At 39.7% G+C, this 18,488-nt stretch overlaps 1 protein-coding gene across 3 annotated transcripts in view; it reads right to left on the minus strand.

Moving 5' to 3' along the window:
- Positions 1-876: 876 nt before the first annotated feature.
- Positions 877-18,488, minus strand: part of ADAMTS20 (ADAM metallopeptidase with thrombospondin type 1 motif 20) — an 87,552-nt gene continuing 69,940 nt past the window's right edge. For 2 of the 3 annotated variants that reach the window (XM_032443193.1, XM_032443192.1), the window contains 11 exons: positions 14,704-14,871; positions 12,659-12,832; positions 10,101-10,271; positions 8,699-8,899; positions 8,437-8,566; positions 8,185-8,279; positions 7,996-8,090; positions 7,434-7,567; positions 5,989-6,080; positions 3,772-3,876; positions 877-3,127 (listed from right to left, as the gene is read on the minus strand). In XM_032443193.1, the coding sequence (XP_032299084.1) occupies positions 3,038-3,127; positions 3,772-3,876; positions 5,989-6,080; positions 7,434-7,567; positions 7,996-8,090; positions 8,185-8,279; positions 8,437-8,566; positions 8,699-8,899; positions 10,101-10,271; positions 12,659-12,832; positions 14,704-14,871 (1,455 nt within the window). In that variant the 3' untranslated portion in view covers positions 877-3,037. The remainder of the gene's footprint in view (positions 3,128-3,771; positions 3,877-5,988; positions 6,081-7,433; positions 7,568-7,995; positions 8,091-8,184; positions 8,280-8,436; positions 8,567-8,698; positions 8,900-10,100; positions 10,272-12,658; positions 12,833-14,703; positions 14,872-18,488) is intronic. The other variant, XR_004306446.1, reaches the window with a different exon arrangement.

Consider the following 18,488-nt stretch of genomic DNA (forward strand, 5'->3'; position numbering starts at 1 on the left):
AGGTGGCGATGACCAGGTACTCCCACAGAGCAAAGCAGGCCTTACAAGAGCCAGACCAGCAGCCAGGCCTTGGGCTGCATCTCCTTCCCCAGGCCTGCTGCTCTTTAGCCTTGAGGACATTGCCTCCTGTTGGCTTGGCCAGCTGGCTTCCAGTACTAATTTGTGTGTGTTAAGTGAGTCAAATACTACAATTAGTCAATAGTACAATAAGCATAAATGCATCCAAGGCCTACCTGTGGAATTCCATGACTTAAGCCCCACATTCACAGGAGACTAGGAAAGCGTATTGTGTCACGAAAACTAATTTCTTTAAAAGGTTATGGTGGGGTTCTTTACAGGGCAATTAGGAACTGGTTCAATTTTATAGGTAAGTAAATAAATAAAGCCAACACTCATTTATTGCTGACGTGAAATCTCAACTGCAAGGCTTATATGTAATTTTCATTTTAATAATTAATTTGTATTAAAAAAATGAATGATCTTGCTTTAAAACTATTTCTGGATGCATTTTTTCTGCTCAGACACAACAGTTGGAAGAAACAGAAGCACAATACGGTACGTACAGCCCACAACTAACCCTTTATTACATGGTCCTGTAAACACATCAGCATCACCAAGTTTCCATATTCATCAGAGTCAATCATCAGGCTCACATTTTCCTTAAATTACCCTCAAGATGAAAATTAACCAATGATGTTTAAATGGAAGGATCGATTAAACCTTGATTCTCAGTTAAATCAGAATCATAATATGAGGAATTCATACAATGCCAGAACACACCAGTTTCTCCCTATGCTAGGGCTGAAAACCCCAAAAACAGCCCTCCCCCCCCGCCCCCCCCATATAAATAAATAAATAAAAAGTGATGCTGTTTCATATAGAAGCTGAACTCAGTCAGAAGGCGTACTATAATTATAGAAAAAATTATTTAAATAATATATATATATTTATAAGAATACGCTGTGTTGGAATATGAAGTGAAAAGTCACTTTGTTTGAAAGGATTTTCAGTGATTTTGCAGCAGAAGTGCAGAGCACTTCCCAGCCTGTAATCATTATTTCAGTGTTGAAAAGAAAACAATTCTCCTGTAGATGGAGATAGACTGCAGCTTACCTCCTGCCAAAGCAGCCACTGAGGGATCAGACTATGAAAGAATTGATCTGAGTTTAGCACAGGGAGGAGGAAGAACTGAAGTAGATAATTTCAGTGAACGTTTTACAAGCAACCTCCTCAAGAAAGGTATAGGTGAGCATTGTGCTAGGGACATGCTGACATGGAGTTTACACCTCTGAAGTAGGATTTCCTTCTAGATTGCATGACTGTTATCTGCTTGTGCAGCAGTTATTCCAGTATTTGTATCTATCAAGGCAAGGAGGTATTAATATCATAATTATTCGTTGCACAAACAAGTTGACATAGTTCTGCATTTGATTAAAAAAAAATATAAGTATACAAGTACCATTCACACAAGCATATTTATTATATAAATACTTTATAAATTACAGGGTTTTAATTATAAACATTTCTAGGAAAATAACGTTTTAAATTCTTAATAACTTTTACAATTAATACAAGGCACATAGTGCAAAAATACATTTCTGATGCAGAGATAAAAAAGAAATAATTACCTACGTGTGTTATCTAAAATGTAGCTGCTTACACCTATGTGGTACAGTACTGTTTTTAATTAATACATATTACTAAGTTGTGGTTAGCTCTTTGTGGGTAAAAATCTGATATAGTTGCCATTTGATCTATCAGTTTTACCAGCATACAAAACAAGTATTTGGTTTACAGAATGCACACTGTCAGAAGTATGTATTAGTTATCCAGTACATCATATAAGATACTACACATGTGGAAAATTTTGCTTGGAACACATCTGTGTTACCACATACTTTTACAATTCTGGACTGTAAGGTAATCCAGAACAACAAATCTGCCAGCCTTCCCCTCTATCATACAGTTACTTTTCTGGAAGAAATAATTATAATTAGCAGCTGCATTTACAACCATTCAGAAATCAAAGTGAGTCAAAGATGGACATCAGCCACACTATGAGCATGATGCTGCCCAGAGTTTTCAGTAAGGTTATTGAAAATTAGATTGAACTGATATATCAAAGGGAGACACACTAGTCATTACGAATATGCTGTTGTAATAAGGTGTATATAGGAAGGCTTTAAGTAAATACATATCCATACAATCACACACAAGGTGATATGGTCAACAGATAAACTGCTTTTACAGTATATTTGGTTGAGAGGCAGGGATAAAAATCAGATTTCCAAGCAATATTTCTCCTTATTTTCTCTTCCTGTAACCACAGAAATACTAAGCGCTAAATGTTTAACATGTGCTATAGAGACTACAAAGGTTAAACCACACTTTTCAGCATTACCGCTAGCATTTGAGCACCATGAGGGATTTAATGAGAGAAACAAGGAAAAATGTTTTTACTGACAGAAAAGCACACAGATCTATAGAAACTCTCTGAGGAGAAAGAACACTGGTTTTGTACTTTCCTGCTGAAAATTATTGACAGATAATTCCTAACAGGATACGCAAAGTTGCAAGTATTTGAAATTACCAGCTGTTTTCTCTACATACCAATCATTTCCTTTCCTTTCCAAATTTTAGTAGAGCCTATCTAGAAAATCAGTGCAGAAAATACTGAATGTTCCAGAAAGAAACGCACTGGCTAGTTGTAAGTTAAGTACTGCAGTTATGGCACAGTTTAAGGTTTATGCATGTCAGCAACATGAGTGCAATTTACTTGCTGATGCTTCTACTTTACAAAGAACTGAGGTCTCCCCATTAAAACCTGAAGGCTGTGATTTACAAACTTGTTAGCCCATAAACAGGCAGTACCTCCCCGAATAAACACCAAAGAATACAGGATTCTCAGCAGTGAGCATTACAGTAATGAGCATTACCAAGATGAAAGAATTAAAAAATAAATATATACACAGCACCAACAATTTGCACCTAAAGGACAGATGTTCTTGCTTTGATGTTCTTAACCACAACAGAGTTCTCACTTTATTTGAAGCTGGAGACCAGTAATTGTGTTAGGAATACATTTCCCACAAAACCCTCCACATCTTCCATATATTTTGGTACCATCCTAGAAATTAGACAGAGAGAACAGTCAATCAAGAGAAGCCACTGAAATCTCAGTTGTATGAAATTCTCCTTGAGGTCTGCACACAATAGACATTTTACAAGTCAAACCTACAATTACTAAATCAAGAGATAGCATTTAATTAACAGAACAGGCACAGATATCCTTTATCATTATTGTTGTATACCTTCCACCCTAGCTTGGTATGCAGTATTTTCCTTAACTGTGCTTGTTTACTGCTCCTGTTCAATTGGTCATTTGGTTTCCACTATGAGACAAGTTGAAGGCACCTTCTGTAGTATGCAGTATGTATCTTCAATAATACGGTATTTTGTATGAGGCAATATAAAGTACCTTCAAATTTTTAATGAACCCAATCATTATGACAACAGACTTTTAAAACCAGTAAGAGAAGGCTAGGTAGGCAGTGCTATCTGGATTAGATTCCAGGAGGTGCGATTAAACATGTCATGATATCTTTAAGATTAGTTTATCATATTACACTTGGAAGAAGATTTAGATAGATCAGTGACCTTGAGCGCTGTATATTTTATTAATAAATAGCTTTGTATTAAGGAGTCATCATCAGAAGACTCAGAGGCATAATATTATACAATAGCAGGTAAAGGAAAACAGCACTGACTTACGTGGGATTTGTGTATGTCAGCGGTTGCATAGTTGCCCTGAGCCATCCACCTAACGGTACTGGATAATCTCAGACCTGTACCAGCCAAGTTAATGCTGAACTGTCCCTAACAAAACAAAAACAAAAGGTAGAATACAGAACTGATTAACAGAGTTCAAAATACTAAAGCACTTACTTATATATAACTTAGGTTATGTCTGGACATTAAGTACTCAAAGATGCATACTTCTCCTGGGTTATATCATCATGTTATTTCCTATCTTTTGACTATTCTGACACAAAAACACACAAACAAGTTGTTCTGTAGTAAGTAAGTACCACCTGTTTCCAAAGTCTGAGTGCAGAACTGACATCAGTTGATCAGGGTGGAGCACCTCTTCTATGAAGGAAAGCTGAGGGAACTGGACTTGTTTAGCTTGGAGAAGAGAAGGCTTCGGGCAGACTCACTGTGGCCTTCCAGTACTTGGAAGGGAGCATATAATCAGGAAGGGGAATGGCTGATTATGAGTGTGGATGGTGATAGGACAAGGGGGAATGGTCTTAAACTGAGACAGGGGAGATTTAGATTAGATATTAGGAGGAAGTTTTTCACACAGAGGGTGGTGACGCACTGGAACAGGTTGCCAAGGGGGCTGTGCATGCCCCATCCCTGGAGGCATTCAAGGACAGGCTGGATTGTGGCTCTGGGCAGCCTGGTCTGGTGGTTGGCGACCCTGCACATAACAGGAGGGTTGAAACAGGATGATCATTGTGATCCTTTTCAACCGAGGCCATTCTATGATTCTATAATCAGTTAATTCAATTTATTTTAGCCTCCTTGCTATATATTTAAATTAGATTTTCAAAAAGTATGTACATGCAGTATGCAAGAGAGAAGCTGACTTTCTTGAAGGACATTTCTAAGTGCCTGAACTTTTAGGAGATAACACAGTCAGGCCCTGATGTCTGGAAATTAGAGATAAATCACTTCTTAGCCATCTGAGTCTCAAACATTTGCATGCAAACTGCCCAAGCATCATCATCACATCATCTCCCATTTCTTACTCTGTAAACTTAATAACATAACTGAACATGAACATAAGTGGAAGTTAAAACAAATAAATTTGTTGCTTAATAGGATGCTCTGCTTTACAAACCACTCAAAACATTTTATTGATTCTAAAATCGTTGCTTATGCAAATAAATACTCTGAAAACTATCTTCATAACACAGATGGTTCATAGGAGAACAAGAAAAATAATTTAAAAGCTGGTAAACAAACCTGGGAATAGAAAATGATTAAATTACACCTGCACAGAGGAGCAATGTGTTGAAAAGTAAATGCTACCTTCACAAAGAGCCTAAGTGATGGTTTAGGCAGAACTCTAATCTGAACACTCCCAGCCACCTGCGTACAATTCACTAAAGGCCTGAATTTCTGTTTTCAGACAGTAAAAATTTCTTAAATAGCCTGTCTTAAGCTTAGGCATCCAGATTAGATAGACAAGGATTCACTTCCATGCAAATCTGAGCTTATTGGTTTTATTTCCCTTTATAAAGAATGAAAATAAACATAAACTTCCAGAAGATGATCTTGAGTTCATTATCAAGCACCTTAGGACATCCTAAAGTTTCTAATGTGGTAAGAGTCTATGAACTACTTTCTAGGGAATCCCATTTCTTCCAAGTACAGCTGAGTTTGACCAGATTAGACCAGGGCTATAACTGCATTAGCAAGGAGTAGAGTGCAGCATGGGCAAAACTGTGAAGTGAAAAAGTCAAGAACCTCATATCCATATATAGTAGACAAATCAGAACTTTACACTGGACTAACTCTCATCTAGTCCCATAGACTGAGTTCTCATCAGCAGTTGGAGAGCATATGGCCCTTCTGGAACTCATTATTTGATTCAGTTTCATCCTGAGGGCATCCAGTTCATGTGTTCCAACACTGCTCCATGGCATGAACCAACAAACAGAAAGCTGGGATACCAACATTCTCTTAAGAAGCCCCAGCCAGTCCAAACTAAAACACTAACATTGAATATAGCCGCTAAACAGGGTTGATTTCCTCTGGTGGAAACAGAAAGAAACAGACAATGGAACAGAAGAAGAAGTAAGAAAAAAGCCCTTATTAATGTCACACACACACACCAGACAGAATGAATTTCAGAAATTTAGAATCTTACAGCACTAAATCAGTAAAACTTTTTTCTAAGGGGAAAGAAATCATAAATACCTGTGGACATCTGGCAGCGCTGTAGCAATCTCCAGCTGTAGCAAATGGAACTGCTCTCCCAAGTATAGTCTGAGCAAAAAGAAAATCTGTGGCTAGAAAACAGAAGATTACTCAACACTGAAAGTACTGCATTAGAATGTAAGAATCTCAGGTGAAAACAGTGTGAAAAAAGACAATCTTTTTTTCTTTTTTTAAATAAACTATGTTTTACATAGTCCATTCCATCTAATGCCACATGAATCAAACCTACAAGCCCAGTTTGCTCCCTGAGATGGGATGAAGATAGGAGGATGTGCACCTGGACTTTGCTCCACGTGAGCTGGCTGTGGCCCAGCTTGACACCTTCAGACAGAGACTTGAAAGTGTTGCAAGAATTCCAGTTCTTTCTGTCTGAGAAGGGTCTACCTAGAACATGGCATGGCCTTCTCAAGAAAAATATGCCAGTGAATTTGAGGAAATGGAATAACGGGAACAAAATCTTTGAAGCTGAATCTAATTCACTTGTAAATTAAATAAGCAAATACAAAATTCAGGTCATTTGACCACTTGGCACAAACTAACACAGGAAGTGTTTCTCTGTTTCTTGTATGTTTTTTTTTTTCTTCTTTGAAATTTCCACCGAAGTGGAAAGCTGCCTGATGGAAAGGGACCTTGTTGTGATGATGGACAGTCGGCTGAGTATGAGCCAGCAGTGTGCCCAGGTGGCCAAGAAGGCCAATGGCATCCTGGCTTGTGTCAGGAATGGTGTGGTGAGCAGGACTAGGGAAGTCATCCTGCCCCTGTACTCAGCACTGGTGAGGCCTCATGTCGAGTACTGTGTTCAGTTTTGGGCACCTTAGTATAGAAAGAACGTGGAAGTACTGGAGCAGGTCCAGAGAAGGACAACAAGGCTTGTGAAGGACTTGGAAAATCACCCCTATGAGGAGAGGCTGAAGGAGCTGGGGCTGTTCAGGAGGCTGAGGGGAGACCTTATTGCTCTCTTCCAGTATCTGAAAGGTGCTTACAGTGAGAGTGGGACAAGTCTCTTCTCACTGGTGACAAGTGACAGGACAAAAGGCCTCAAGTTGAGCCAAGGTAAGTTTAGGTTGGATATTAGGAAACACTTCTTTACAGAAAGGGTAGTTAAGTACTGGAATAGGCTCCCCAGGGAGGTGGTTGTGTCGCCATCCCTGGATGTGTTTAAGAGCCATTTGGATGTGGTGCTCAGGGATATGATTTAGCAGAGGGTTGTTAGGGTACTATGTTTAGTCTGTGGTTGGACTTGATGATCTTTGAGGTCTCTTCCGACCTGAGTAATTCTATGATTCTATGAAGTTGTAAAGAATTTTGCTTGCCCAGTAATGACATTACTAGATCCACAAGTGAGTTGAAAAGATAATTCTCTAATCACAGCCGATGCACATCATCGGAAGGCTCACACTGGCTATAACTGACAAAATGCTTACTTCTGACTTGCATGGAGGCGACATCAAATCTTATTTTGCTAAAGACCGTGAAGCCAGCTGCAAGGTAATCATTTCGACAAGCGCAGTCTTGCCTCCTGCTTCCATTGAAAGGACATTCATATGGATTCTGTAACCTAGAGAATAGCAAAGATTTATTTTTCCATTTGACATTTTTCTGTAACAGAATACTGTAGTGAAAAATAATTGTATTGCACTATGCCACTGACATAATATTAAACAATTACTGAACACAAAATTCAGCTATTAGCTCAGCTAAACTGAAATATCAAACGTGGATTGAAGCCATTTCTGAAGTCAAGATAGAAAAAAAAATAAAATGTAATAATTTATTGCAATTATCTCAAGTCCAGATTGGAAATATCCCCATTTCTGCAGATGTGTTCATATGTCTGGATATTCAAAACAGAAAATTGAGAAAAATAAATTATATTAATCTGTTCTTTCTAAAGGTAAATATCATTTTAATGTTTATTCTGGAAGAAATAATGGCACTTAATAAATTTAACAAGACTCTTTGTTGTTGTTGTTGTTGTTTTTTTACCTGAGTCCATACACCTCAGAGAAATTGTCTGTTTCTCCTTTTAACAACGTCAGATATTCTTTGGGATTGTCTGAGTGCATGTCCGAACAGTAGATCTGCAAGAGCAAATATAGACCTTTAGCAAAATCTTTATGAGAAAAGTATTATTTAATAAAATAGAGTTCATAAAAACTCAAGTATTAAGCATACTTTTATCATCCTTCCTTTAATGTTGAGTAGGTATTCACCGTCTTTTCTCATCCCTTTTTTAATCTGGATATCTTTGCAGGTGGTAATAATTTCACCTTCAAAATGAATGATTAAATCATATTAATATTTCATGAATAGAATGCAGTTTTAGTACTTAATTTCCCATAATTGTGCTCTTAATATGATCACTGTTTTTGTATAAATCAACTCGGAAAACATTAAGTTCATTTAACAAGTACAGCCGTCACTTACAGTCCTCTGCATGGCAGATCCTCCTGGTATCTGGTTTTAAATGCGGCAGGCACAAGTCACTGGATAAGCCATTTTCAGTCATACACGCTACTGTTCTCTCCTTTACCCCTGCTCCACAAGACACTGAGCACTAGACATGGATAGCAATCAGGAGTTAGTTTAGAAGGCAGTTAATAATAAACAGAAGTATATCAGCGAATGCCTTGACACCCTTATGATTTTGAGGCAACTATCAAAAATCAGCTTGCACATCTGTACTCACCTTGGTCCACTCTCCCACTCTCCAGGTCACTGCTTGTGAGCATCCTTTGATATTACAGTTATAAATGTATGGAGAGGGTGTTACTGGGCATTCTCGATATGCCACCGTTCGAAGGCCATAAGCACGCTTGTTTTGAACAGAATGGATTCCAACACAGTATGTGATCCGCTGCTGGTAATCCAACCCACAGCTGGCTGAACACTAAAACAAAATCCCAAGCACTGGTGTTATTCTTGTGAAGCTGAACTTTCCCACAGCACTGCAAACACAGATATGTCATCTCCAACCCTTGTTTTGGCAAAATCATACAATCTGATTTATGGCATATTGATGCAGAAGTTGAGGTCTGCTGCAATAGCACATGCAATGAGATAGGACATTGTATCTCTTCTCAGAGCTTACAGAGCAGTTCCCTCTCAGCTGCAATATGTGCATATATATACACATGTCAGTAGTGCAAGGGAAACAAGAGATTGAACCCACATGTCACTTAAATCAAGGATAAGACTGATAATAGCAGGACTAGGGGAAATGGTTTTAAGTTGAAGGAGGGAAGATTTAGGTTGGATGTTAGGGGAAAGTTCTTTACTAGAAGGGTGGTTAGGTCCTGGAACAGGCTGCCCAGTGAAGTTGTGGATGCCCCGTCCTTGGAGGTGTTCAAGACCAGGTTGGACGGGGCCCTGGGCAACCTGATCTAGTAAAGGTGTATGTTTGGTGGCCCTGCCAGGCAGGGGGGTTGGAACTACATGATCCTTGAGGTCCCTTCCAACCCGGGTAATTCTGTGATTCTGTGATTCTGTGATTCTGTGACATTAGGGCCTGGAGCATCTCCCCTATGAGGAGAGACTTAGGGAACTGGGTCTGTTTAGCCTTGAGAAAAGAAGGCTGAGAGGGGACTTGATCCAGGTTTATAAATACCTGAGGTGTGGGAGCCATAGTGGTGAGTCTGGTCTCTTTTCAGTAGTGCATGGGGATAGGACTAGGGGTAATGGGATGAAAGTACAGCATAGGAAGTTCCGCACAAATGTGCGGAAGAACTTCTTTACAGTCAGGGTGACAGAGCACTGGAACAGGCTGCCCAGGGAGGTGGTGGAGTCTCCTTCTCTGGAGATATTTAAGACCTGCCTGGACGCCTTCCTGTGTGACATGGTGTAGGGAGCCTGCTTTGGCAGGGGGGTTGGACTCGATGATCTCTAGAGGTCCCTTCCAACACCTACAATTCTGTGATTCTGTGATTCTGTGATTTCCCTGGGAGCCAGCAGAGGAGCCCTGTGGTAAGGGCACTCAAATTCAGGTGAAAATATGTTTGTTTGATTGTTTTCTCTCTGCACATTTTACAGCAGCATAATACGCTTCAGTGTAAAGTTATGCAAAAGAGATGTAAGCGAGATCATTAGTTTACCTGTGACAATTCTCCTGTGAGCACAATGTACTTGGAGGGAGCTCTCCAGCAGGATTTGATGGATGGAGGCTTTGTGGCAGGATCGCAGAAGCTTTCATCTACTTGGACCTGGTTTTCATCCACACACTTAATCTTCTGGTGTATCTCCTTTCTTCTATATGACGTCAAGCACTGAGTATGAGAAACACAATCACAGTTTGTGTACCTAAACTCGTTATTTACAGAGTAAGGCTATTTGCCAATTGTCACACATCATTAAGGCCCAGACAGCAACAACCTATACGAAATCTGTTATCAGCATTGGTCTGAACTGTGTCTTGTTTTCAGTGTTCGGGTACCTCCAGTCAGATGGGAAACAAAACAATAGCACTTCATGACATGACATGGTAACTGGTGGGTGAGATGGAACAGAAAATAAACAAGTCAGGCTAAATGATAGGGTGAGTGAAAAAGCTTTTCTGTATGAAAAGAGTCAAAATAGGATTTCAGTGAAATATGAAAAGAATAGCTTGGTCTTGAAAGCAAAACATAAGTATTTCCTAGAAGCATGTACACAATATTACACTAATAGAGCAAAAGAAAACAATACTGCTCTGGACGCTAAAACTAACCTGTTGTGATGAAAAAGGAAGGCTCAAATACACAAACTCCAGTCTCAGCAGATGCAATAAGCAATACCACTGCTTACTTAGTGCCTGTTGATTCTAGTCAGAGACCTGAACATAATTTAACCCAAATTTGAACCAACACACAATCAATTAGGAGACTTACCAAGGTGTGATACATAGGCCAAAGCTATTGTTCACATTCTAATATTACTGAATCAAAGTGGCAACCTGAAGCACAGAAAACAGATGCTGTAAGATAGAGCAGCTCTGCTAGATGTAACCTCCAACACTACCAAATTACATTGAAAACCCTGACGAGACTGCAAGAGCTTCTCTAGGTGGTCCATTCCACTTCTTCAGTTGTCTTCACTGAGAAAAAGGTTTTTACAACTTCCCGCAAACCTCTGGCTTCACCTTACTCCTGTTCATCTTGTCGTCTGACCCTTTAGCACTGTGGAGAGTCTGGTTTCATCTTGGCAACTTCTTTGCAGATTTTAGAAGGCTCCTGTTACATTTCCCTCAAACCACCCCTTCTCCTGGTCCATTCAGTCCCTGCTCACCAGCAGGTGCTCAGCCCCCAGTCAGCCTGCAGGCTCTTTGCTGAATGCGCTCCCATTTCTCAATGTCTTTTTTACGCTGGGCTAGCAGAACCAGGTGTGGAAATTAGGCATGGCCCAACAAGTGCTGAGAAACAGGAGATGATCACTTTGCTCTCCTGGCAGTATCCCTGTTGGTACAGCCTAGGAGGCTGCTGGCCATTACTGCTTCAGCCACACACCAGCAGCTGTCACCAGCCTCTCAGCTGTTCTTCCCCAGGGGTCTTCATTTCCTGGGCTATGCTCCACTTCTGTTTTGTTGAAATCCATAAAGCTGTTGTCATGTTGTCATTCTGTTCTTCCATCTCATCTGGGCCCCCCATATGGCAGCCCTGCCTTCCAGCTACAAAGTGCTCTCCCCATTTCAGTGTCCTCTCCATGAGAAAGAACTGAGGCCCAAGGAACAGCTTTGCAGATTTCACTGAGGTAAGCACACTGTTGAAAGAAGCTGCAAAATGTACACTTGGGCTTACAAACCTCACCTGAACAAGATGAGAGCCAAGTAAACAATCTTTTTGATGAAAAGCTTAGCTTTAGCTTTCTATTCTCTCCGCATGAACATGAACTGAAGTGATACCATGTTACTGACATAGAAAAGCAGTGGTGTTTGCGCACCAGTTGACTGGTGTAGCTTATAGGAAAACCACACCTCTTAATGGCATGGAGTAGCCCAGAATATTAGGCAAACTAGGGATAACCCAATTGTTAGGCAAAGAGAACAGGCAGAAGAATACTTTATATATTATTTCAGTAAGGATTCTTAATTTTAGTATGAAAATGCATATTTAATATGAGAACGTTGGTTACAGATAACAGCAAACCTCCCAGCTGTGAGCTCTGTATATGTAGATCTGGAAACTTTTCTGATACACTGTGACCAGTGGGGTGAGGAAATGACACATCAGCACCCAGAGCAGAGACAGCTGGGCAAAATATTCCAAGTTTGAGTACATAGTACCCCAGGAGAGGAATACAGATGGATAAATACTTGAAGAGCTACTATTAATGGAAGATATACAGGGCTATATATGAATCTGGTGAGAAAGGAATTGAACACAGGAATTTCAAGCAAACAGCAATAAAAATGTGAAAGAAGTTATGAAGGAGAGAGATGATGTAGTGAAACATGGTGCATTTGTTGTGAGGAGAAGTGAATACCCAGTTGGAATATGCAAGTATTTGATAGGGAAGGAAAATTCACTCTCACACTCTGAAAATATATTTTTCTGCTAAAAGAACATTCAACTGCTATTCTGCAATGCAGTGGCTACTAGAAAGGCATCCAAAAGTTAAAAGTAAGAAAACTCTTTGCCTCAAACATAGTTACTTCATCCAAGTTGAAAGTGTTACTTACATTCTCCCATCCATCTGCCAGCCACTGGTACCGCATACAGGCAGGCAGCCAACAGGGTCTGTGGCCAGCGGGCCGTGCATTGTGGTTGCACATTGCTTCGTTCACTATACCCAGGCCCTTCAGCTGACAGTAGATGTCCCTTTGCTGAATTCCCACACCACAGGATACAGAACACTAAAATTGATCAAAATGGATCACATGGTCAGTGTGAAATGAAACAGTCAACAGAATGGGGTACAGTCTGTTATTCAGTGTTCTTGCACTCCACTGACTCTGATGCAATATCTGAATAAATTTATTATGAAAATGTACATTCCAATTCAAATAAAAGATATAAGATATATCCTGTAAGATATATGGGAAAAAATCCATCCACTGTGCCTAAATTGCTCTGCCTCTTTAATTCACAGCAGGAATAAAATCATTGTATGCATATGTAAACCAGGAGTTTAAGGTTTTGCAAGATCAAACAGCTGGAAGTTCCGAACTCACCTCATTCCATTATTACATTAAAGAATGACATTCTTGCCTGTTATTTTAAAATGAAAACATTAAACTAGAAAGAAAAAAAGAGCCTTGGTATTTTATTGTAGAAATGTCTTGCAAATGGTGCAGACTTTTGAAGTAGCACAAAATATTTCAAATCATGATGAATTTAAAGGATTCAAATCCTACCTACCTGATATCTCTTTTTCTTCCTCCTGGCCAAAGTTAGTTTACTACAATGCCAGGACATGGTGTGATAGACATTCTGTTTTGCCCAGTCAGAAGCACAGTGAGGTCCCAGAACCCACCCAATGATTCAGTGTAATCACAAAGGAGATAACAATCTATCAGATCACAGATTAACAGAATTGCAGGTGTTGGAAAAGTTCTCAAAAGATTATCGAGTCCTACACCCTGCTAAAGCAGGTTCCCTACAATAGGTCCAATAGGTAGGCATCCAGACAGGTCTTGAATATCTCCATAGGAGACTCCACAACCTCTCTAGGCATCCTGTTCTTATTCTCCATCACCATAAAGAATTTCTTCCACATGTTTGTGTGGAACATCCTATGTTTAAGTTTTAGGCCATTGCTCCTTGTCCTATAACTACACACCATTGAGAAGAGTCTGCTTTCATCCATTTGCCTCCCACCTCTCTTTATGTATTTATAAACATAAATCAGATCTCCCCTCAGTCTTCTTTTCCCCAGACTACTCAGCCTTTACTCATAAGGGAGATGCTCCAGGCCCTTTAATATCTTTGTGGTCCTCTGCTGGACTCTTTCTAGAAAGAGCAGCCAATGAAATGTGGCCAAATTGAGGAGATCGGTAATAGATAGCACCCTGTCTTTTATCACAACTATTTTGGAACTGAGTTTACGTCCTGCAATAACCAAAGGTTCCACATTTTCCTCTGAAAGTTCGGTCTGGGTCCTTTTTAATGATTCAAGGAATCATTAAAACTAGATAACACCAGAGAGTATCTCTTTCTGTAATACTATTTTTACACTTGCCATTCAGGTAGAATCATAGAATGGTTTGGGTTGTAAGGAACCTTTAAGACCATCTGTTTCCATACCCCCCTGCTATAGGCAGGGACACCTCCCACTAGACCAGGTTGCTCACAGCTCCATCCAGCCTGGTCTTGAGTGCTTCCAGGGAGGGGGCATTTACGGCCTCAATGAGCAACCTGTTCCAGTGTCTCACCACCCTCATAGTATGTAATTTCTTACCGATATCTAGTCTAAATCAAACCTTGTCCATTTCTTAAAGCCATTTCTCCTCCTTCTGTCACTACCTGCCCTTATAAAAAGTCTCTCCCCAGCTTTTCTGTACTCCCCCTTCAGGTACTGGAAGGTCACTATAAGGTCCCCTTGGAGCCTTCTCTTCTCCAGGCTGAAGAGCCTCAGCTCTTTCAGCCTGTCCTCATAGGGAGATGCTCAGATTTCTACATTTAATCTTGTTGATACTCCCTTTCACTGAAGCAACTATGTTATGAGTACGATCTTGCCAAGTACCGCTGTAGAACGGAAGAACAAAATCATGTCAATTTTACATACTTCTTTCCATCCACTGGCTTTCCAGGAAGGACATCTTCCAGCTCTACAGATTTTGTACGTCCTTGGTTTTTTTATATGTCTGCAGTTTCCATCCTCTATCTTAGCCTGGAAGCTATTAAAACAATGCACATCACGATGCTTCAAACCTTTCCCACAGGAAACAGAACACTGAAAAGAGAAGTATATTAATTTACTAAAAGTTTCAAAGTAGTAAGGAAACAAGAAGAAACTGCAGAGTAGGCCAAAATTCATTCCACGGTTTAAGGAATAAGCTTTTGTATTATGCCATAATATCTAATGCGAATGTCTGAAATCACTGCATAAGATCTCTTGTACTGAGCATTATCGATGAGATGTCAAACATTTGTCATGTATTGTTCATTCGTTCATATATTCATTGATAAATATCTGAGCTCAGTTAGCCATGCAGGAGACAGCTTACTATTACAATCTCATGACATCCTCAAGCAACCTTCTGTTTTCTTGTAAGCGTTATGCTACCCATGGTTATTATAAGATATAAAGAAAGACAAATGTAAATCATAGGCATGCAGGTTTCCAGCCATTAGGTTATGAAACCATGCTTGTTCTGACACCTGCCTTCCACAAGGCAAAGGGAGATGTCATTATAGTAGTCATTACAGGTTACAGCGCATTACTCAGAAGCAGAGCCCTGCCCCTTTCATCCCCTGGCTATTCTGTTTCCTCCAGAAACTTGCTGTGATAGACCATGCTAACACTTGGGCACCTCTCCCTCCAACATAAACCAAATAGAGCTACACATATATTTTGTAAAGCACCAGTGTGCATTAGGCATGATTAGAGAACAGATGACAGATCATTCTCTTTCAGAGAATTAAGCGTTTCTGAATATATGCACTATTTTAGTAGTGTAGCCTAGCCTACAGCACATTTCTTACAAAGATGAATTTAGACTTTCTTGAGCCTTTACTCATCCTTGAAGCTCCTAATGCATTACTAAACACAGTTTGTGGAACCTCATTCTCTCACTGCCTGCTGCCCAGTGTTGTGAGATGCTCTGGTATTGATCTTCACAAGGCTTAACTCACCCAGCTGAAAAACGTCTACCTGCACTTCAATCTCCTGCTGCTTGACTTCCTTTTGATCACTAAGTTTGCACATAGTCAAGAACAATGTAGTCCTTACAGTGTGAGACACCTATCAAGTAGCTTCATTTGGATAACATTCCTCATGATTAGAGCCTCCTTTCATTCTTTCATATATTTTCTGCACATGTAGGAAGAAAGTCCGTAAGAATTTTAAATCTCAAAATAAACACAAATCTTTTACAAAGGTTACATGTTGAAAAAGGTATCCTGTAAGCATTTTACACAGAAATTCTAGCACTTGTCTCAACACTGACAAAAGTAATATTTCCCATATGCTACGTTCTTTCAACAACATAAAACTGCAGTAAAAAGCTGGACTTGATTACTATTGTTCAAAGTCATTCCATGATGCTGGTAAGTAGGATTCATCTGCTTGGCTTAGTTTTTTTTTTTCATAGCAGTAAAATCTTATGAGGATCAGCCTGACAGAAATGCTGGTGCTTTCTGCGGTACAACGTGATTCTCAGGCAGGCATGCCATCATCAGCTCTCACCAAATTAGGGCTCTGTCTGCAGCTGACAGATGTAGTTTCACAAAAACCTCAGTAAAGAGCTTTTTTTTGTTGTTTTGATGATTTTACTATTGATGCTATTTCATTTCAAGTTTGAAGACGATGGATTATTTGGTGGATTTTGTTCTAAATTTTCCTAACCTTTTCTTTCAAGGCAGCATTTTGTGGAGCTTAGCTGGAGCTCGCTGGGCTTCTAGTGAATGAAAACTAAACCAGTAAATGAGAAGCATGTAACAAGTTCCCTTTGTTTTCATATTAGGCATAAGGAGATCTAACACATGAATGTGATCAAAAGCATTGCTTTGCCACTAAAAAAAAAAGGAGAAAAGACATTTTAAATGTAAGCAGGCATTTCTGTGACAGGATAGAAACAGTTTTTAAGATGGCAGATCTTAAAATGGCAGCCTCCCTGGGGCAGTGACCACAGCACTGAGTTTGCTGGAGTTCAAGAAGCGTCTGGATAACGCTGCCAGACACGTGGTCTGGTCTTTGAATGGTCCTGTGTGGAGCTGGACTTGATAATCCTCATGGGTCCCTTCCAACTCAGGATACTCTATGGTTCTATGATATAAAGGATAAGAAATTGTACAAACCTATACCGTTAAACACAGTAGTTGCTTGAGTTATCTGACAAATTGTATTTTGATGATGTCTTGCTTGGCCTAAGAGTCTACTTGGGCTTGTTTAAAACTATGCTAAAGGCAGATTGGGAACACTATTGCACAGCACACTAATAAGGCATGCCTTTGAGCACTACTCAATTTCAAGTTCTTTCAACTTTTCATCTGTGCTATTATAATTAGCTCTCCCTGCACTTGCCTCCTCTCTGCAAGCCACATCTCCCCCAGGTTTCTTGTGATGCTTGAGCATGAAACAAGTATTTTCCAGCTGAAATCATTCACAAAGTTGTCCTTCCCTTTACACATGTAGAATACCGTCAAGAAGTAACACAGACTCTGGGACTGGGTCCTCCTGAATTCATGGATTCAGTGTCACAGCTCTTCACTAAGACGAGCACAAGCACTTGTGCTATGAGCTCAAACAATCAGAAGGAACCAGGGTTAGAAGAGACCAAGGAACCCATCACTCCTGAGAAAGTATCTTGAATTCCAAGAGGTATGTATATGATTTATTTTTATCTCTAAGCTACACACATTAACTACAGAAGTTACATGGAAGATTTTGAATTATCTCATTGAGAATAGGATCATTTATGCAGTTCAGTATTACATTATATATCAGATTTATTGTGTTGAGAAGATGTCTCAATATGATTAAAATAAGTAAGTTGTCCCTGCAGCTGCAGTCTGTAAATCTGTTTTACAGTTCTAAGGAGGTTGTTTTTTCAACTACAGCAATATAAGGGAGGAAAAGTAGGCTAAGAATGACTTTGCACTCTGCATAGCAGGGTAGGAACCCGACACACCAGCGTTCTACCATTCTTACATTGGTTACCATTGCTTCTGGTTGTGTATCATGCATATGAACACCTGTACACACCACATCAGTCCCAGTGTGTATGTACAAGATTGTGCAGTGTACCACAGTATGACCTAACAGTAGGTCTGAATACTGCAGCTGAGGACAATGAAAGGCAACAGTAGCTCTTCTGAGGTCATCTAATTTCTCCATAGCCACATCTTTTCTGTCAGAATTGTGTACTCTGTGCTCCATGGATATACAGCCTTTGTGTGTCTCATAACATGACAATTTTCTTTCAACTTTTAATTGAAGGATAACAACAACAAAAAAAAAAAAGACCAATTTCTGAATAAGTATTTTTCAAGTATATTTCAAGTACTCTCATGTACTGGAAGAAGATATGGCAGAACTGGACTGAGTACTTCAGGTATAGCCCCAGCAACACTGGAGGTGGGTATAAATGAGAAACAAACTACAAACACATACATACACAGAAAAAGTGGAGAAAAAGGAAGAATAAAGAGGATCAAAGGACAGATATTCTAGGGCTGATGTAGAGAGCAGGAAGGCAAAGCTGCCATGCGAAGAGCCATATGGCATCTACTAGGAATGTGTGTTAACACGTTCCTCTTAAAAACAAAGACATCCCAATTAAAACAGAAAAAGACACACAGATCAAACCTTTCCATTATATTAAAGTCAGTCCCTTCAGTTCAGATCTT

Source organism: Coturnix japonica, chromosome 1 (genome assembly GCF_001577835.2).
Source record: "Coturnix japonica isolate 7356 chromosome 1, Coturnix japonica 2.1, whole genome shotgun sequence".
In the NCBI taxonomy this organism is placed as follows: Eukaryota; Metazoa; Chordata; class Aves; order Galliformes; family Phasianidae; genus Coturnix; species Coturnix japonica.